A 14673-nucleotide genomic window follows, 5' to 3' on the forward strand; every position below is an offset into this window, starting at 1 on the left:
GCCCACAGTCACACAGAGGGTAACCGAGGCAGGTAGACTTCAGGGCATTCCCTCTCAGCCTCCCAAAAAGATCTCTAGCCGTCTAAGTCTGTCCCCTATAGTCACTGTAGGAGAAAGTTTCAATCCCACCCCATGCTGGATGGAGGAAGCATTTTATTTTATTTTATTTTATTTTATTTTATTTTATTTTATTTTATTTTATTTATTTTTTCAACGTTTATTTATTTTTTGGGGGACAGAGAGAGACAGAGCATGAACGGGGGAGGGGCAGAGAGAGAGGGAGACACAGAATCGGAAACAGGCTCCAGGCTCTGAGCCATCAGCCCAGAGCCTGACGCAGGGCTCGAACTCACGGACTGCGAGATCGTGACCTGGCTGAAGTCGGACGTTCAACTGACTGCGCCACCCAGGCGCCCCAGAGGAAGCATTTTAAATGCCTCCCTGGGGAGTTCTATCCCATGGCCTAGAAAAAGGAGGCAGCTTAGGACCAGGTGGGCCTCTCCCAGCACTGGCTATATAATCTGTGGGGCCCAGTGGAAAGGGAAAATGTGACAGCAGGGCATTAAACCGAACTTAGGCCCTGTGTGACTGCACAGATCATAGGCCCATGAAGCCAGCGCTGGCTCCTCCTCACGGAGGCAGCGGGCAGTGGCATCAGAAAATACTGACCTCTTGGGGCACCTGGGTGGCTCAGTCGGTTAAGCTTCTGACTCTAGATTTCAGCTCAGGTCACGATCTCATGGCTCATGAGTTCCAGCCCTACATCGGGCTCTGCACTGGCAGTGTGGAGCCTGCTTGGGATGCTCTCTCTCTCCCTCTCTCTGCCCCTCCCCAGCTAGCACACTCTCACTCTCTCTAAGTAAATAAATTAAAAAAAAAAAAAAAAAAGAAGAAGAAGAAAACACTGACCTCTCAGATTCTGCTGAGGACAGAGTGGAGATAGCCCAGCAAGGCGCCCATAGTTCTGGTGTCTAAGCCTCAGTTTCCTCATCTGTAAAGTGACATGCTGGACAGGATGACTACACTGTCCTTTAACGCAGGGCAATTTAGGCTTCCGTGTGAATGCTACAGAAAGCACACTGGGACAGGGGTGGCAGTGGGGAAGGCTGGCACCCAGGGGACAGTCTGGGAATCCAAAACCCCTCCACCGGCTTCCCCGGGATACGGTTTGGTCGTATCTCCAGATGTGATTCCACGCAATCAGAGGTCACCTATAGGACACCTGCACCTGAATGAACACAGGCAAGCCACACACAGCAACCTGCCCCGGTTGACTCTAAAATACACACATATACTGGCAACAGCCAAAACCAAAAAATCCAGGAGAAAGAGCTCTTCCTTTCGCTTCCTAGGAGAACCTTCAAGGCCCTGCAAGATCAGGAAGGGGGGGCAGGAATATGAGGACAAAATCAATGCAGCACTTAATTATCGTAGCTTCCAGGACCATTCAGTGCTCCCCTGGGAGGGCCCCTGGCCCCGGCACAACACCTGACACAGAGAATAGTACAGGGGAGTCAAGGCCACCTGGCTGGAAACCACTTCTGCGACCCATCAGCTCAGCAGCCTCTGACAAGCAACTTAACCTAAGTGTTGGTGTTCTCCTCTGGAAAAACAGAGTAATAACGCCCCCTGTGAGCCTGTCAGGAAGACTGAGGCAAATGGCATATGTCAAATACCAGCCCACAGTGCCTAGCACGGAGCAGCTGCAAGAACAGGGGCCAACACTTGTGGAATGCCATCCCCCACTGGGCCGGACCCTATGAAACTGCCTACCTATGAAAATGGCAATACCACATGGGTCGACCTCAGGTGGACGTGCCAAGCACTGTATTTACGGTGACTAATTCATTTTAATTCGTTGAATCCTCTCAACCGCCCCAGTGAGGTAGATGCCATTATCAGTCCCATTTTAAAGATGAGGAAACTGAGGCCCAGGGAGGTTAACACCCTCGCCGGAAGCCACACAGCTACTAACAGGAGAAGCTGGGATTGGAACACAACAGTCTGGCTCCAAAGATTAATAACTGAGATTCCAAATGATGACCCCCCGAATCATCAAGATAAGTTGAATTTGTGTTCTGTAGCCTCAGTTTGAGGACTCAGAAAAGTGTGAAATCCATTTTAGAAAGGCCTCCTCCGTGCAAACTAGTTACAATTAAAGAAAAGAGAAGGAAAGAAAAGAGAAGGAAAGGAAAGGAAAGGAAAGGAAAGGAAAGGAAAGAGAAAAGAAAAGAAAAGAAAAGAAAAGAAAAGAAAAGAAAAGAAAAGAAAAGAAAAGAAAAGACAAGACAAGACAAGACAAGACAAGACAAGACAAGACAAGACGGGCTCTAAAAATCAGCTAACTGGAAAAAGCTTCCAGGCAGCCACACCTCATTCCCCTGCTGATGGCAAATACACGTTTTGCTGGCGGCTTATTTTGTCGCTCAACCTGCCCTGCCATCCCTAACACGATCTAGACCCAGAAACAATCACCAAAAGCCCATTAAGATTACGGGTACTGCTGTGCCATTGTGGAATCCACAGGGATACAACAGACCTTCAGTGAGATTTCTAGGCTATAACGAAAGCAAGCTTCTTCCCTCATGGGTGAGCCCCCCCCCCCCCCCCAGGGAGTCCTGGAGACAAGGAACTGTCCTGGTCTGGGGACCCTACTTCGGAAGGCGGCTCTGAGTTATGTCAACAGTCATATCATATGAACAAGGCTTTGACTGCTCCCCTTAAATGTGGGTTAGTGAATGGACCCCAGGAAGAGGCTGGGAAGTGGCAACAGTTGGGACTGAGCCAGCAGGACTAGGAAGCAACGAATTCCGGCCATGGTCAGAGGTCCCTCTGTTTGATAGCTTCAGCTGGAGGGTGGGGCTCTCTGAGCACAAGAAACGCTGTTCCCAAACCAGAAGCATCTCTGGAATCAACTGTGCAGAAGATAAACAACTCCTGCAATATATAATTTCCTGCAATTTCTGCCTTTTCGCCCTATCTTTTTAAAAAACATATTAAGTTCTTCTAAAACAGCAGGATTGCCTCAATTTGCATCTTTCCGCATGTTAATCAGGCTGCTTGGGAGACTACAGCAAACACCCTTTCTCTCCAGGGTGGCCTGGCCCACTCTAGCACTAGCCCTCCGACCCAGAAAGACCTTGCAGGTCAGAGGTCAGGCCCAGAGGTCAGCAGGTGGGCTGAAGGCTGGGAGAGGGTAGCAACACCCTGGAGGGGAGAAAAGAAAACCGGGTCTTGCTGGCATGCTCCAGGATCAGAACAAGAGAGTAAGGCGAGTACAAAATTTAAAAGGCGCCCCGAATCTCAGTAATCAAAATAAAGATATAATGTGACACCTTTAAAAATCAGCATCAGTGCAAAAATCCATAATAAAACACCAACGATTTAAATAAAGCCATTTTACAAATGAATAAACGGAGGCACAGAAAAGTCAAGTAACTTACCCACAGTCACACAGCTAGTAAGCAGTGGCATTTGGTCTAGATCCAGAGCCCAAGTTCTTAGCCACTTTGCTCACATACTACACCCTAAAAAGTAGTTTTATAGCTTTTTTAAAAGTTTACTTATTTATTTATTTTGAGAGAGTGTGTGTGAGTGGGGAAGGGGAAGAGGGAGAGGGAGAGAGAGAATCCCAAGCAGGTTCTGCACTGTCAGCACAGAGCCTGATGTGGGGCTTGATCCCACGAACTAAGATGATGACTGAGCTGAAATCAAGAGTCGAATGCTTAACTGATTGAGTCACCCAGGTGCCCCCCCCCCCAAAAAAAGTACTTTTAAATGGATGGTGGAACCATGGTGATATTTATTGTTTTCTCCTCAAAGTTGGCTGGGTTTTACAAATTTCCTGGAACTTGTACATTGTCTTTTTTAGTCCAGAAAAGAGAAGACATCAATTAAAAGGAAAACGAATCATTAGCTACAACTCTGAAATTCAGCACTCCAGCAGGAGGGAACACAACTCAGAGTCAAGAGTCATTCTGCGCGCAGTGACCTCTGAGAGGGCTTCCACATTCACAGAAGGGCCCGGAACCCCAGGCTGCCGGGATAAGACTGCAGAAGCAGGGACCCAGGGCACAGGTGTTCTGGGATGTCTGCGAAGACCACATAGGCTAGAATTGATTGGAATATAGATGGTGGGTGTAGACGTTGGTCTAAGAGATTGGGTCTGTCTTTACACGTTGACTGTAACAACCACGTGGGGGTCAAGCTGTTTTTTCTCTGCTGTCTTAATAGCTGACTTCCCAAACAATCTAATCAGTTGTACATCTGTTGATTTGGTCATTCAGAAGCTGAAAACCCCAGATTGACTGTTTTCCCTCCCACTCATGGAGACTGTGTGCCTGGGATACTAACCAAAATCCATCAACAAAAGCTCAAAAGAAAAATGGGATTATTTGGCTAGGAGGATGTTCAGGGCAGTATTAATTACATTTTTTCCTAGAAGAGAATAGATTTAATAAATTATGGCTCATCCATAGAATAGAGGAACAATAGATAGCTATTAAATCCATGTTTTCAAAAAATATCTAATGACATGGGAAAATAAATCTGAATACCATATTCTACTAATTATAAAAGGGGTGCCTGGCTGGCTCAGTGGGTTAAGCCTCCAACTTCAGCTCAGGTCATGATCTCACGGTTCATGGGTTTGAGCCCCACGTTGGGCTCCGTGCTGACAGCGTGGAACCTGGAGCCTGCAGGACACTTATATCCGTGCTAGCCGTAACATGCATCTTTCCTAAATACCAACCTGCATACTTCTGAGTCTCAGGAAAGCTTTACCACTTCCCCCCACTTCACCTAACCTCTTTCTTCTTATCTCTCTCCCTTCCTCCCAGGACTCTCCCCTTGGCTCCCACATGGAGACACTGGGCTCTCCCTGGTATCTGTCCTCAGAACAGTGAGAGTTCTGACTTTATCAAGATTCAAAACTGCTAAAGGGCTCTGCTACAAGGTCCTCCCCCCCCCCCCCACTTCCCACCCACTCCTACCTACACCCTCACCTCTCTGGCATCACTCATCACTGTCTCCTTGCCCCAGGGCCTTTGCACAAGCTGCTTTCCTTGCCATCTTCTTCAAGGTAGCTGTAAGGGCTTATTCCTTCACCTGTGTGTATTTTGGCATATTATATGGTATTTTCCATGGATTTTTCTTCAGGATAGTAAAGAGTGCTGTAAAATGCTTTCTATTAAAAAAGAGGCAATTGGGGAGGGGCGCCTGGGTGGCTCAGTCGGTTGGGCGTCCGACTTCGGCTCAGGTCATGATCTCGCAGTCTGTGAGTTCAAGCCCCGTGTCAGGCTCTGTGCTGACAGCTCAGAGCCTGGAGCCTGTTTCAGACTCTGTGTCTCCCTCTCTCTCTGACCCTCCCCTGTTCATGCTGTCTCTCCCTGTCTCAAAAATAAATAAACGTTAAAAAAAAAATTTTTTTTTTTAAATAAAAAAGAGGCAATGGGTCTGATGAATTAAGGACTACTGCTGTACTGTGATTGCTGGTTGACATTTCTGTCTCTCGCACTAAACTGGAAACTCTGGGGTGGTGGCAAGGACTGAGCCAAAGCATGTTTGCTGAAAAAAAATGAATGAACACGTGAGGGGGCTAGTGATACCTAAGGGGTGGGGGACCTCGTGGGGCAGCTGCAGTGAGAAGCTTTGACTCCCCAGGCTTGTGAGAGGGGAGCCACACTCTCTCCAGTGTGTACAGGAACCTGACAGGGAGGCAGTGAAGACGTGCTATCTGGCCAGGACCCCCGGGCTCCACGGCCAAGCAGGTCTGGGTGTCTGGCAGGCGTAAGGGTAGCTGAGGATCTGGGAAGGGGAGGGCCAGGAGCTGTCCAACCTGTGCGTCCACAACACCAACCCCCCCAACTCTCTTTAGAAGCCCAGCCACTCGCCATGCCTGCTGAAAGCTACTGGCCCCACAAAGATCACAAAGCCCACCCCTGTTTCATGTACCATAAAGCTCATGGCTGCACTGTGGCTGAGGGAACTACTCCCTGAGGACTAGGGGTCCACAGCCGAGCAATCTTTTTTTAAAAAAAAAAACTTTTTTAATGTTTATTTATTTTTGAGAGACAGAGTGCGAGCCAGGGACAGGCAGAGAGGGAGACTGAATCTAAAAGCAAGCTCCAGGGGCGCCTGGGTGGCGCAGTCGGTTAAGCGTCCGACTTCAGCCAGGTCACGATCTCGCGGTCCGTGAGTTCGAGCCCCGCATCGGGCTCTGGGCTGATGGCTCAGAGCCTGGAGCCTGTTTCCGATTCTGTGTCTCCCTCTCTCTCTGCCCCTCCCCCGTTCATGCTCTGTCTCTCTCTGTCCCAAAAATAAATAAATGTTGAAAAAAAAATAAAAAATAAAAAAAAATAAAAGCAAGCTCCAGGCTCTGAGCTGTCAGCACAGAACCTGACACGGAGCTTGAACTCAGAAGCGGTGAGATCATGACCTGAGCCTAAGTCGGATGCTTAACCGACTGAGCCACCCAGGCACCCCTCTCCGCCTAGCAATCTTAAGCTGTCACTTCAACCTCTCTGCACCTGTGAACTGGAGGCACTCACTCCTACCCACCTCCCAGCCCTGTGGTGAGGACCAAATAGACTGTAATCATGAGGCTCTTGGTCAATTGTGAGGGCTATGCAAATGTTGGTCAGTATTACACAGAATAATAATAGTTTTACTGCTGAACATAATTAAATCTTTGGTGATTCAGAGGCCCTTCAGGAGCTTAAGCTCATTGCTGTCAACATCCAGTACGACTGAATAGTATTTGGGATCAAATTCCAATTGTTGCAACTTCCGTAACCTATCAAAGCATGCTGGTGACCCACTGAAGTCCTTTGCTAGTCCCCACCCGTCCACACCATCCGACTACTTAGCAGAACACATTCACTTGAGCAGAAAGCCCAGCTCTGGTTGGAAAAAAAAAAAAAAAAAAACCTCTCAGACTCCACCCTCTTCCTTTGATCCTCCTACTGAATGCCGAGCTGGAGCCACAGAAGCAAAGCAGCTCAGATGTAATTATTTTCATTCAGCCAGATGCTGGGAATTAGTCTCTTTTCCTTGTAAGTATTCTAGGGAAAGACAGAACTCAGCCCAAGACGCCCCGAAAGAAAAGGAGCTGACAATCTCAAGAGGAAGGGAGGGAGCCCACCCCCCACCCCCCACCTCCTTGCCTTGGGAACAGCTTAAATCAAGGAAACTGTGGCCACCCCTGGAAGGAAGGTGGGGAAGGAGCAAGGAACAGGGAGGCGCCTAATAGACACTAAAAGGCAGATTGTTTGCCAATCCCGGAAAACTAGACCAGTGAGAGCACCCAGCATTGTCTAGGGCTTTAGAATTTCCAAAGCACTTTCACTCGTATTACCTTATTTAATTATAAGCTAGGGAGGAAATCACCAGCTGAGCTGGAAGCTTGGGGGCAAACGGAATTTAGGCTTCAAGGAATTCAGATTCCATCCTTCCCAGGCACCAGTTGGGCAGAGCCGCCTCCATGAGCCCCTTTAATCCTCGAGACACCTCTATCAGCCCCGACATACAGATGGAGAAGCTGAGGCTCGGGGAGCTTCGACAGCTCTCCTGTAATGTCGGCTGTGTTCTCTCTCCCTTGCCTGAACGCCGGTGACTTCCGGATGGTCAGCATACACATTTGTAGTTTTCATCGCGGTCCGCTGCTAAACATTTGGTCTGTGCTTTTATTCGGTTACAGATTCCTCCTGATCGATCCTGCAGGACTGGCCACCGCACACCAGGCCCTCTGCTGGGGCTGTATACCAGAGGGGGTGTGGTCCTGCTGCTAAATTCCTCCAGACCCACTGAGGTTAACAGACGCTTAGACGAGCCAGAACGAGCAGTGGCCTAGAAGTCGATTTGGTCATCGCTACACTGCCCTGGCCTATCAATTCTGTGTCTTATTCTCCAACGGGAGGCCCCTGAAAGCAGAGTTTGGAAGCCCACAGCCTGGTGTTTATAAAGACCCTGGCTCTAGAACCAGACTGCCTGGGTTCAAATCTCTCCTACCCAGTGGCTCTGTGACCCTGGGCAGGTCATTTAACCTCTCTGGAAAAGAAAAACTGTAATACATCAGATATTATGTGATACATCACACTACTTATAGTATTACATCACACATCACACTAATACACATTAAGAAGTCGATACAGGGGTGCCTGGGTGGCTCAGTCGGTTAAGCGTCCGACTTCAGCTCAGGTCATGATCTCGCGGTCCGCGAGTTCGAGCCCCGCGTCGGGCTCAGGGCTGATGGCTCAGAGCCTGGAGCCTGCTTCCGATTCTGTGTCTCCCTCTCTCTCTGCCCCTCCCCCGTTCATGCTCTGTCTCTCTCTGCCTCAAAAATAAATAAACAAACGTTAAAAAAAATTTTTTTAAAAGAAGTCGATACATGTAAACCACTTAGCACAGGGTGTGGCTCAGTATAATTGCTCAATTAATCTTGGCTAACAATTTATACCCCCACAGCAGCAGTTCTCAAAGAATGGACCAGGAACCCTCAGGAGGTGGTCCAGGAGGCCAAAAATCTTTTCATAATAATGCTAATAAGACATGGAGTTTTGTAGAATTTACCTAGCAGTGATACACAACAGATTGACTGCAGAAGCAAATATGAGACTCTAACTCTCTTCTGTTCAGCCTGACATTCAAGATATTTACAAAAATGCAAAACAAGGCTGCTCTTCTCACTAAATGACTCTTGTTTTGGAAAAGGTAGTTATTTTTCAGAAAAGTTGTTATTTATGTTGTCATTGTTAAGTGAATTAACATATAGCTTCTTAACCGCTCAACTTTATTTTCTAATAAGGCAAATATTTATAGCTAACAAATATCATAGTTGCACTGATTTCCCAGGAAGGTCAGAAAACCCTGTTTCTCCCCCTCCCTCCCACACCCTCGAACCTGAGCCCTATGTGAACTCGGGTTCCCAGGTTACCCCAGGCTTGGTCCTGTGTTCACACTCCGTGGCCACCTCTTCCTTCTCTCCCCGGGACCCACCCCCATTCCCACCTGTGGCTTCTAATGAACCTAAGAGGCATGCAAGCCTGGGAACTAGCCCAGGTTTTAGAATCGGGTTGACCTGGGTTAGAACCGTGACTCTACCATTTCCTGTCCTGGAACAGATGACTCCGTTTCCCTGAGCCTCGATTTCTTCATTCGTAAAATGGGAACGAGAACAGTACCCACCTCTTCGGATTGTTGTCAGGAGCAGTGATAACTTAGGCAAAAACGCCCCTCCCCTGACAAGTAATAACTATCATCATCACTACGTTTCGCCATTATTTTTAGCCATCGAGTCCCCTGAGCCCCTTGGTGTGCTCAGCTACCCCTTCAGCTGTCCCCACCTCCTGCTTCTCCACGGTCCCACAGAAGGAGCAAACCCAAGGGCCGCCTGCGATGGCAGACTCTAGCTTCGCAACACACACCCCCTCACTCCCTCGACCCCGTGCAGGGCGTCACCCTACTCCAGAGCTAAAAGCGCAATATGACAACGACATGCCAAGCCCCCAGGCTCCATGACGGAAAAAGCCCCTCTCTGCCAGTCCTGGAGCCAAAGCAGTCTTGGTTCAAAGACATGTGAGAGGTGACCATGATGGGGAATGGAGGAGCCCCGGCGTGGAGGGCAGGGGCCAGGGCCAGTCTGGCTCTGCTGCTAACTGTGGATGAGTTCCTTCCCCCTCTGGGCCTCAGCGCGCTCCGCTATAAAGGAGAAGGCACCGGGGCGCCTGGGTGGTTCAGTCGGTTAAGCGTCCGACTCTTGGTTTTGGCTCAGGTCACGATCTCACAGTTCACGGGCTAGCTCTGATGTTACAGAATTCTGTGACCGCCAGGTCAAACTGAGGAGCCCTGCCTTCTCCCGGATACCTTCCAAAGACACGCGTGGCCCCGGGGGTCACAGGGAGAGCAGCCTGCCTTCTGTCACTGCTCCACCCCTGCCCCCACCAGTCCCGTCCTGGAGCCCCTCTGCCACTCACCCTACAGTTGCTCAGCTCCTCGGCGGACAGGATGATGGTGCCACATTTCTTCCCTGGGACACCACTGGGAGAGGAGAAGATGAAAGAATGGAGAGCCAGACAAAGACAGACACACAAGCCTGAACACTCCCCGAATCAGCCCTCCTCACCCTCCCTCCTCCCCCCACCCCAGCAGACCTGCCCAAAGCCCCTGGGGAGACAGAGTCTCCTGAAATCCATGTGGCAGTGTGGCCCTGCTTCCTGGGCCAGGCCCCCAGACCTGGAGCTGCCCCGCCCCCTGCTCCCCGAGAGCCCAGAGCCCCGCCAAGGGTAGTGTCTGCAATGAAAGTCCTAGAAGTGGAAAAGCATCCAGACTCACCCGGAGGCTTCCAGACCAGTGGTTCTCAAACTTTCCATCCAAAGACCACTTCTGTGGGCAAAAGACCTCGTGGGCCAGCCACCCCACCCTGCACCCAGCTGACCCCCAGAGTCCCGGGACATTTCAGCTCTGAGCCACTCCGATTTATCATGGGAGGGAGAGCAGCAAGGGGGAGTTAAGCAGAAGGGCTGGAATGCTCTTGGGGCAGCTTGTCCAGGCTCTCTCCCACGGCTACCTCCCCTTGAACTCCTCGGCTGGGGTCTCTCCAGAGAAGAGAGCTCCTGGCCATTCATGCAGCAACTCAGTGAGGGGGGCAACCAGGACCTGAAGTCGGCCCACCCGAAGAATCCCTTCCGGGAGGGCGAGTTCCCAGGGTGGGCCTTCACCCAGGGGACCTGTACCACCTCTTCCCTAGGTCAGGAAGGACCCCTCCCCCAGGCACCAGCCCATCCCACTCCAGTGTTTGGGATGAACCTGGGGGTGGGGGCCCCCGGTGTAGCCAGGGGCCACTGGGAGGGAGAAAAAAATGTTACGTTGTCCAGCAGCTGTGTGACTTTGGACTCATGCCTGCACCTCTCTGAGCCTCCGTTTCCTAGCCCCTAAAAATGAGTGTGTTTGTAGCCTCCATTATGACCAACATGCACACACAGTGCGTATCATTTCCCTCCCTGCCCCCTTTCCTTTACAAAGTTGCAAAGCTGAGAAAATCCGGCCCCACCCCTCAGGCCAGCCTCGGGAGCAGCAGCACGCCGTCGGCAGAACCCACTTTGAGAACCACTGATGGAACTCTCCCCAGTGCCAGCTTTCGGAGGGAGGGGCTCTCAAGTAGAGAGGAGCAGGGGAGCTGGCCCCAGAGGTGGGGACAGCCCAGAGCTCTCCAAATCAGGTGAGCAGAGCAGGGGCCACATCTGGAGGCTCCCATCACAGATGGGTGGCAGGGCCTGCCAGCCTGTCCCCCTAGACGTGGGGAGTGCCCCCAAAGCACCTCCCCAGCCCCGGTCTGGTCCTCCCCGGGACTGATATGTGTCTGCCCAGGGAGACAGAGTCCTCACACCAGCCTCTTCCGCCCGTGTCTCTCCCTCTGCCTCTGGGCCCCTCTCCTATTTCCCACCTTCCCTTCCCTCCCCTCCAGACCCAACCCACTCCCACCTGCTTGGCCTTCCTTTCTCTCTCTCTGCCTTTCTGGCCCTCCCTCTCTGCTCTTCTCCCTGACTCCTGTTCCCTCTCCAACTGCTGCTTCCATACTCTCCTGGTAAATTAGCATCCACACCCTTCCTGGGCCGTGAGCACCCTGGGCCCCCTAGAGCCCCTGTCCCATATCCAGCTGCTCTGGTGGCCGGTGCAGCTGCTGGGACCCCAGCTCCTGGGAGCTCTCAGCAAGGCCAGTGGAGCTCTGCTGACTGGGCCAAAATGCTCAGGTGTCTGAGGCACCTCCAAGGCTGCTCCCGCAGGCAGATATCCCCTATCCTGCCCCCCAACACCCTCAGGTGAGGACCTTCCCTCCAACCAGGAGAGGGGACAGGCAAGGAGTGGGGAGGGAGGGTCTTTGTTGCACACAGTTGCAGGAAGCCGGCCAAAAGCAGATGGTCAGGGTGGAGGCCGGGGGAATGGGGCTGGCCCACCACAGCTGGCGAGCAAATAGAAAAAGTGAGGATTTAGCAGAATCTTCTCCATGAAGAGGCAGACATCCAGCAGTGGGAGCATGGAGGGGAAGTGGAGTAAGGAGATAAAGAGAAGGGAGGGAAAGAGGAAGGGGAGAAGGGCAAGAGGTGAGAGGCCGAAGAAACCAGGCCAGGGAGAGAGGAAGAGAATGTGTCCAGTCCCTGGTGGCCACCGGAAGCAGCCCCTACCTTTGATCCCCACCCTGCTCCCTGAAGTCCCATGGGCCACTGGGCCTGGGGATGCTGGAGCTCAGGTCTGGATGGGGGAGGGGCTGGCTGCAGAGTGGCCCAAAGCACCCACATCCTGCAGGAGGGACCCAGGCTCCTCTCTCCCCTTGGCCGGGGCTGCGTGCACGGTGGTGGGAGCAGGGACCGGGCCTGGACTCTGAGGCTCCCTCTGCAGAGCTGGCTGGATGTCTGAGGACTCCAGGACCAAAGATGTCTGCTGACCTACCCATTGGACACAGCTGGCATGGGTTTGCCTGTCCTGGAATTCAGGCTGAATGCTCCTATCCTGTGGAGAGAGAGGAAGAGAGAGCATGCCATGAGCCAAGTACCCTCGTCCTGAGAGGCCACAGAACTTGGCATCGGAATTCTTGGAGACAGGTTTCTATTCTGGATCAAACGTCAAAACAGGACCAAAAGCCATGGGCCAGAGGAAGGAGAGGTCTTCCTCCCAAGCCCTGTTGTGAAGTCCTGGGCGACCGCCCCTCAGGGGTTCTCAAAGTGTGGTCTCCGGACCAGCACCATCAGCATCCCCCCCGGGAATGTGTTAGAGATGTAAATTCTCAGGCTCCACCCCAGGCTTGCTGGATCGGAACCTGGGGGTGGGGGTGGGGGGTGGAGCCCAGCAGTCTGTGCTTTAACAAGCCCTCCTGACGATAAGCCTGCCACAGTGTGAGGACCACTGCTCCACTCCTTTGAGCCTCAGTGTGTGAACTGTGAAATGGGGAGACCTGCTGAGTGAATCTTGTGAGGTCAGAGAAGCTGATTATGGTCTGGCCCAGAGGAGATGCCCAGTGAAGGGGAGCTGTGCGTGGGTCCCACTGGGGAGAATGAAGCATTTGAAACCTTCAGTGGGGGAAACGGGTGCCCCTCCTTCACCAACCCATCGTCTCCAGGATCCTGCCTGCCCTCATGGCTGGCCTCCCCAGCCATCTCCCGCTGAGGTCCTCCTCAATCCCCACAGAGGGCGCGCCTCTCCAAAGGTGGGCTGGGTGACAGGAGGGAGGAAACAGACCCGAATGACAAATGGGCTTTAGACCTAGGCAGTTGGGGGCTGGGAGGGACAGACACATACCTCACTCTGGGGGCCCCAAATTCCATAAACTTCAGAGCCCCCCAAACCTGGTCTCCTTACTCCTCCTCAGCCTGCATGACTGGCTGACTGCTTTGCCCCTACCCTGAGCCAAGGGAGGCTGGAAAGTTGGCCCATCGCTGGGGAAGCAACCCAGGCAGGCCCCCCACCCCTTTACACTTACGTGAGGGGCTTCTCCAGGCGGCTCCCAGGGGACCCCACAATCTCTCCGAGGGTGCAGAAGGCTTGGCCCAGAAAATCCTGCATACCCGGGGAACAGAAAAAAACCAGTGTCGCCCACCCTGCCCATAGCCACCCCACCTCCTCCATCACCCCATCCCTAGAAGTACGAGGGCTCTGAAACGACAGGTGGCAGCATCAGACACACAGTCTGTGTCACGGTGAAGTCCGAGGCCGACCCAGACCTTGGCATTTAAGAGATGTTCAGAACCTCTGGGCAGTCGCTGGCAAAACTCACGTGTTTGGATAAATCAGGGCTCTTCGAGTCGACGTCGTATCTGCATGGGACGCACAGAGATGGTGAAGAGAGCTGGGGCATCCTGCCCAGAACTGCTGGGGCCCCTGAGCCAAGCCAGGACCCCTGTACTCCAAAAACCAGTCTCTGACACAGTGGTTACCCCTGGGAGTAATGGCTGGGAGGCGCACGTGGGAGCCCCGGGGGGTGCTGGACGTGTTCTGTCTCTTGATCTGGGTGGTGGTTACATGAGTGTGAACATCTAAAAGTGCATCACGGAATGGACCCTTATATACATGGCATACCTCCTTAAAGACTGAAAAAGGAAAACAAACTCGCTCTGCAGCCCTGGCTGGTTCACAGGTGGCTGGGCCACCTTGCCCTTCGCTGCCTGTTCTCCCATCTTCCCAGCTGAGGCTCGGCTGCCCTTGAAACGAGCTCAGGACCTGGCCTTTGACCTTCCCCGACTGCGTCACCTTGCTCAGGGGGGCCCAGCCTGACCTTGGGTCTTGTCACTCAAGAACGAGGGATGCGCTCAACACCTTCACCTCTCCCCTGCAGCTGGGTACCTCCCTTTATCCGGAGCCATACCTGCAGCCCTCTTCTCCAGTCACCAGCCCATCCAGGCCCAGATGCCTTCTGCTGAGGGCACTCATTCTCGTGCTCCCCCTACCCTGAGCACCTTCTCTCTCCAACATGTCCCCAAATGGTGACTTCTCGACAACGGGCTGCAAGCCCTCCATCAGTCCCTGAAAAGTCATTTCCTTCCACTGCATTTTTTTTTCCTTTGCTCCTTCAAGCCCCCAACCCCCTTTCTGTCCACCCTGTCCACAATCCTCTGCGACACGGTCCTTTCTAACCACCCCACGCCTTGGAAAAACAACAAAACAACGTTCCTCCTGTCATCGTCT

General features: G+C 52.3%; 1 protein-coding gene across 3 annotated transcripts in view; it reads right to left on the reverse strand.

Moving 5' to 3' along the window:
- CPNE5 (copine 5) overlaps positions 1-14673 on the reverse strand; it is a 95482-nt gene that overhangs the window by 38781 nt on the left and 42028 nt on the right. For 2 of the 3 annotated variants that reach the window (XM_023253925.2, XM_045057460.1), the window contains 5 exons: positions 13766-13805; positions 13472-13548; positions 12445-12504; positions 10330-10380; positions 9972-10035 (listed from right to left, as the gene is read on the reverse strand). In XM_023253925.2, the coding sequence (XP_023109693.1) occupies positions 9972-10035; positions 10330-10380; positions 12445-12504; positions 13472-13548; positions 13766-13805 (292 nt within the window). The remainder of the gene's footprint in view (positions 1-9971; positions 10036-10329; positions 10381-12444; positions 12505-13471; positions 13549-13765; positions 13806-14673) is intronic. The other variant, XM_023253926.2, reaches the window with a different exon arrangement.

This window comes from Felis catus, chromosome B2 (genome assembly GCF_018350175.1).
Source record: "Felis catus isolate Fca126 chromosome B2, F.catus_Fca126_mat1.0, whole genome shotgun sequence".
Taxonomy (NCBI): Eukaryota; Metazoa; Chordata; class Mammalia; order Carnivora; family Felidae; genus Felis; species Felis catus.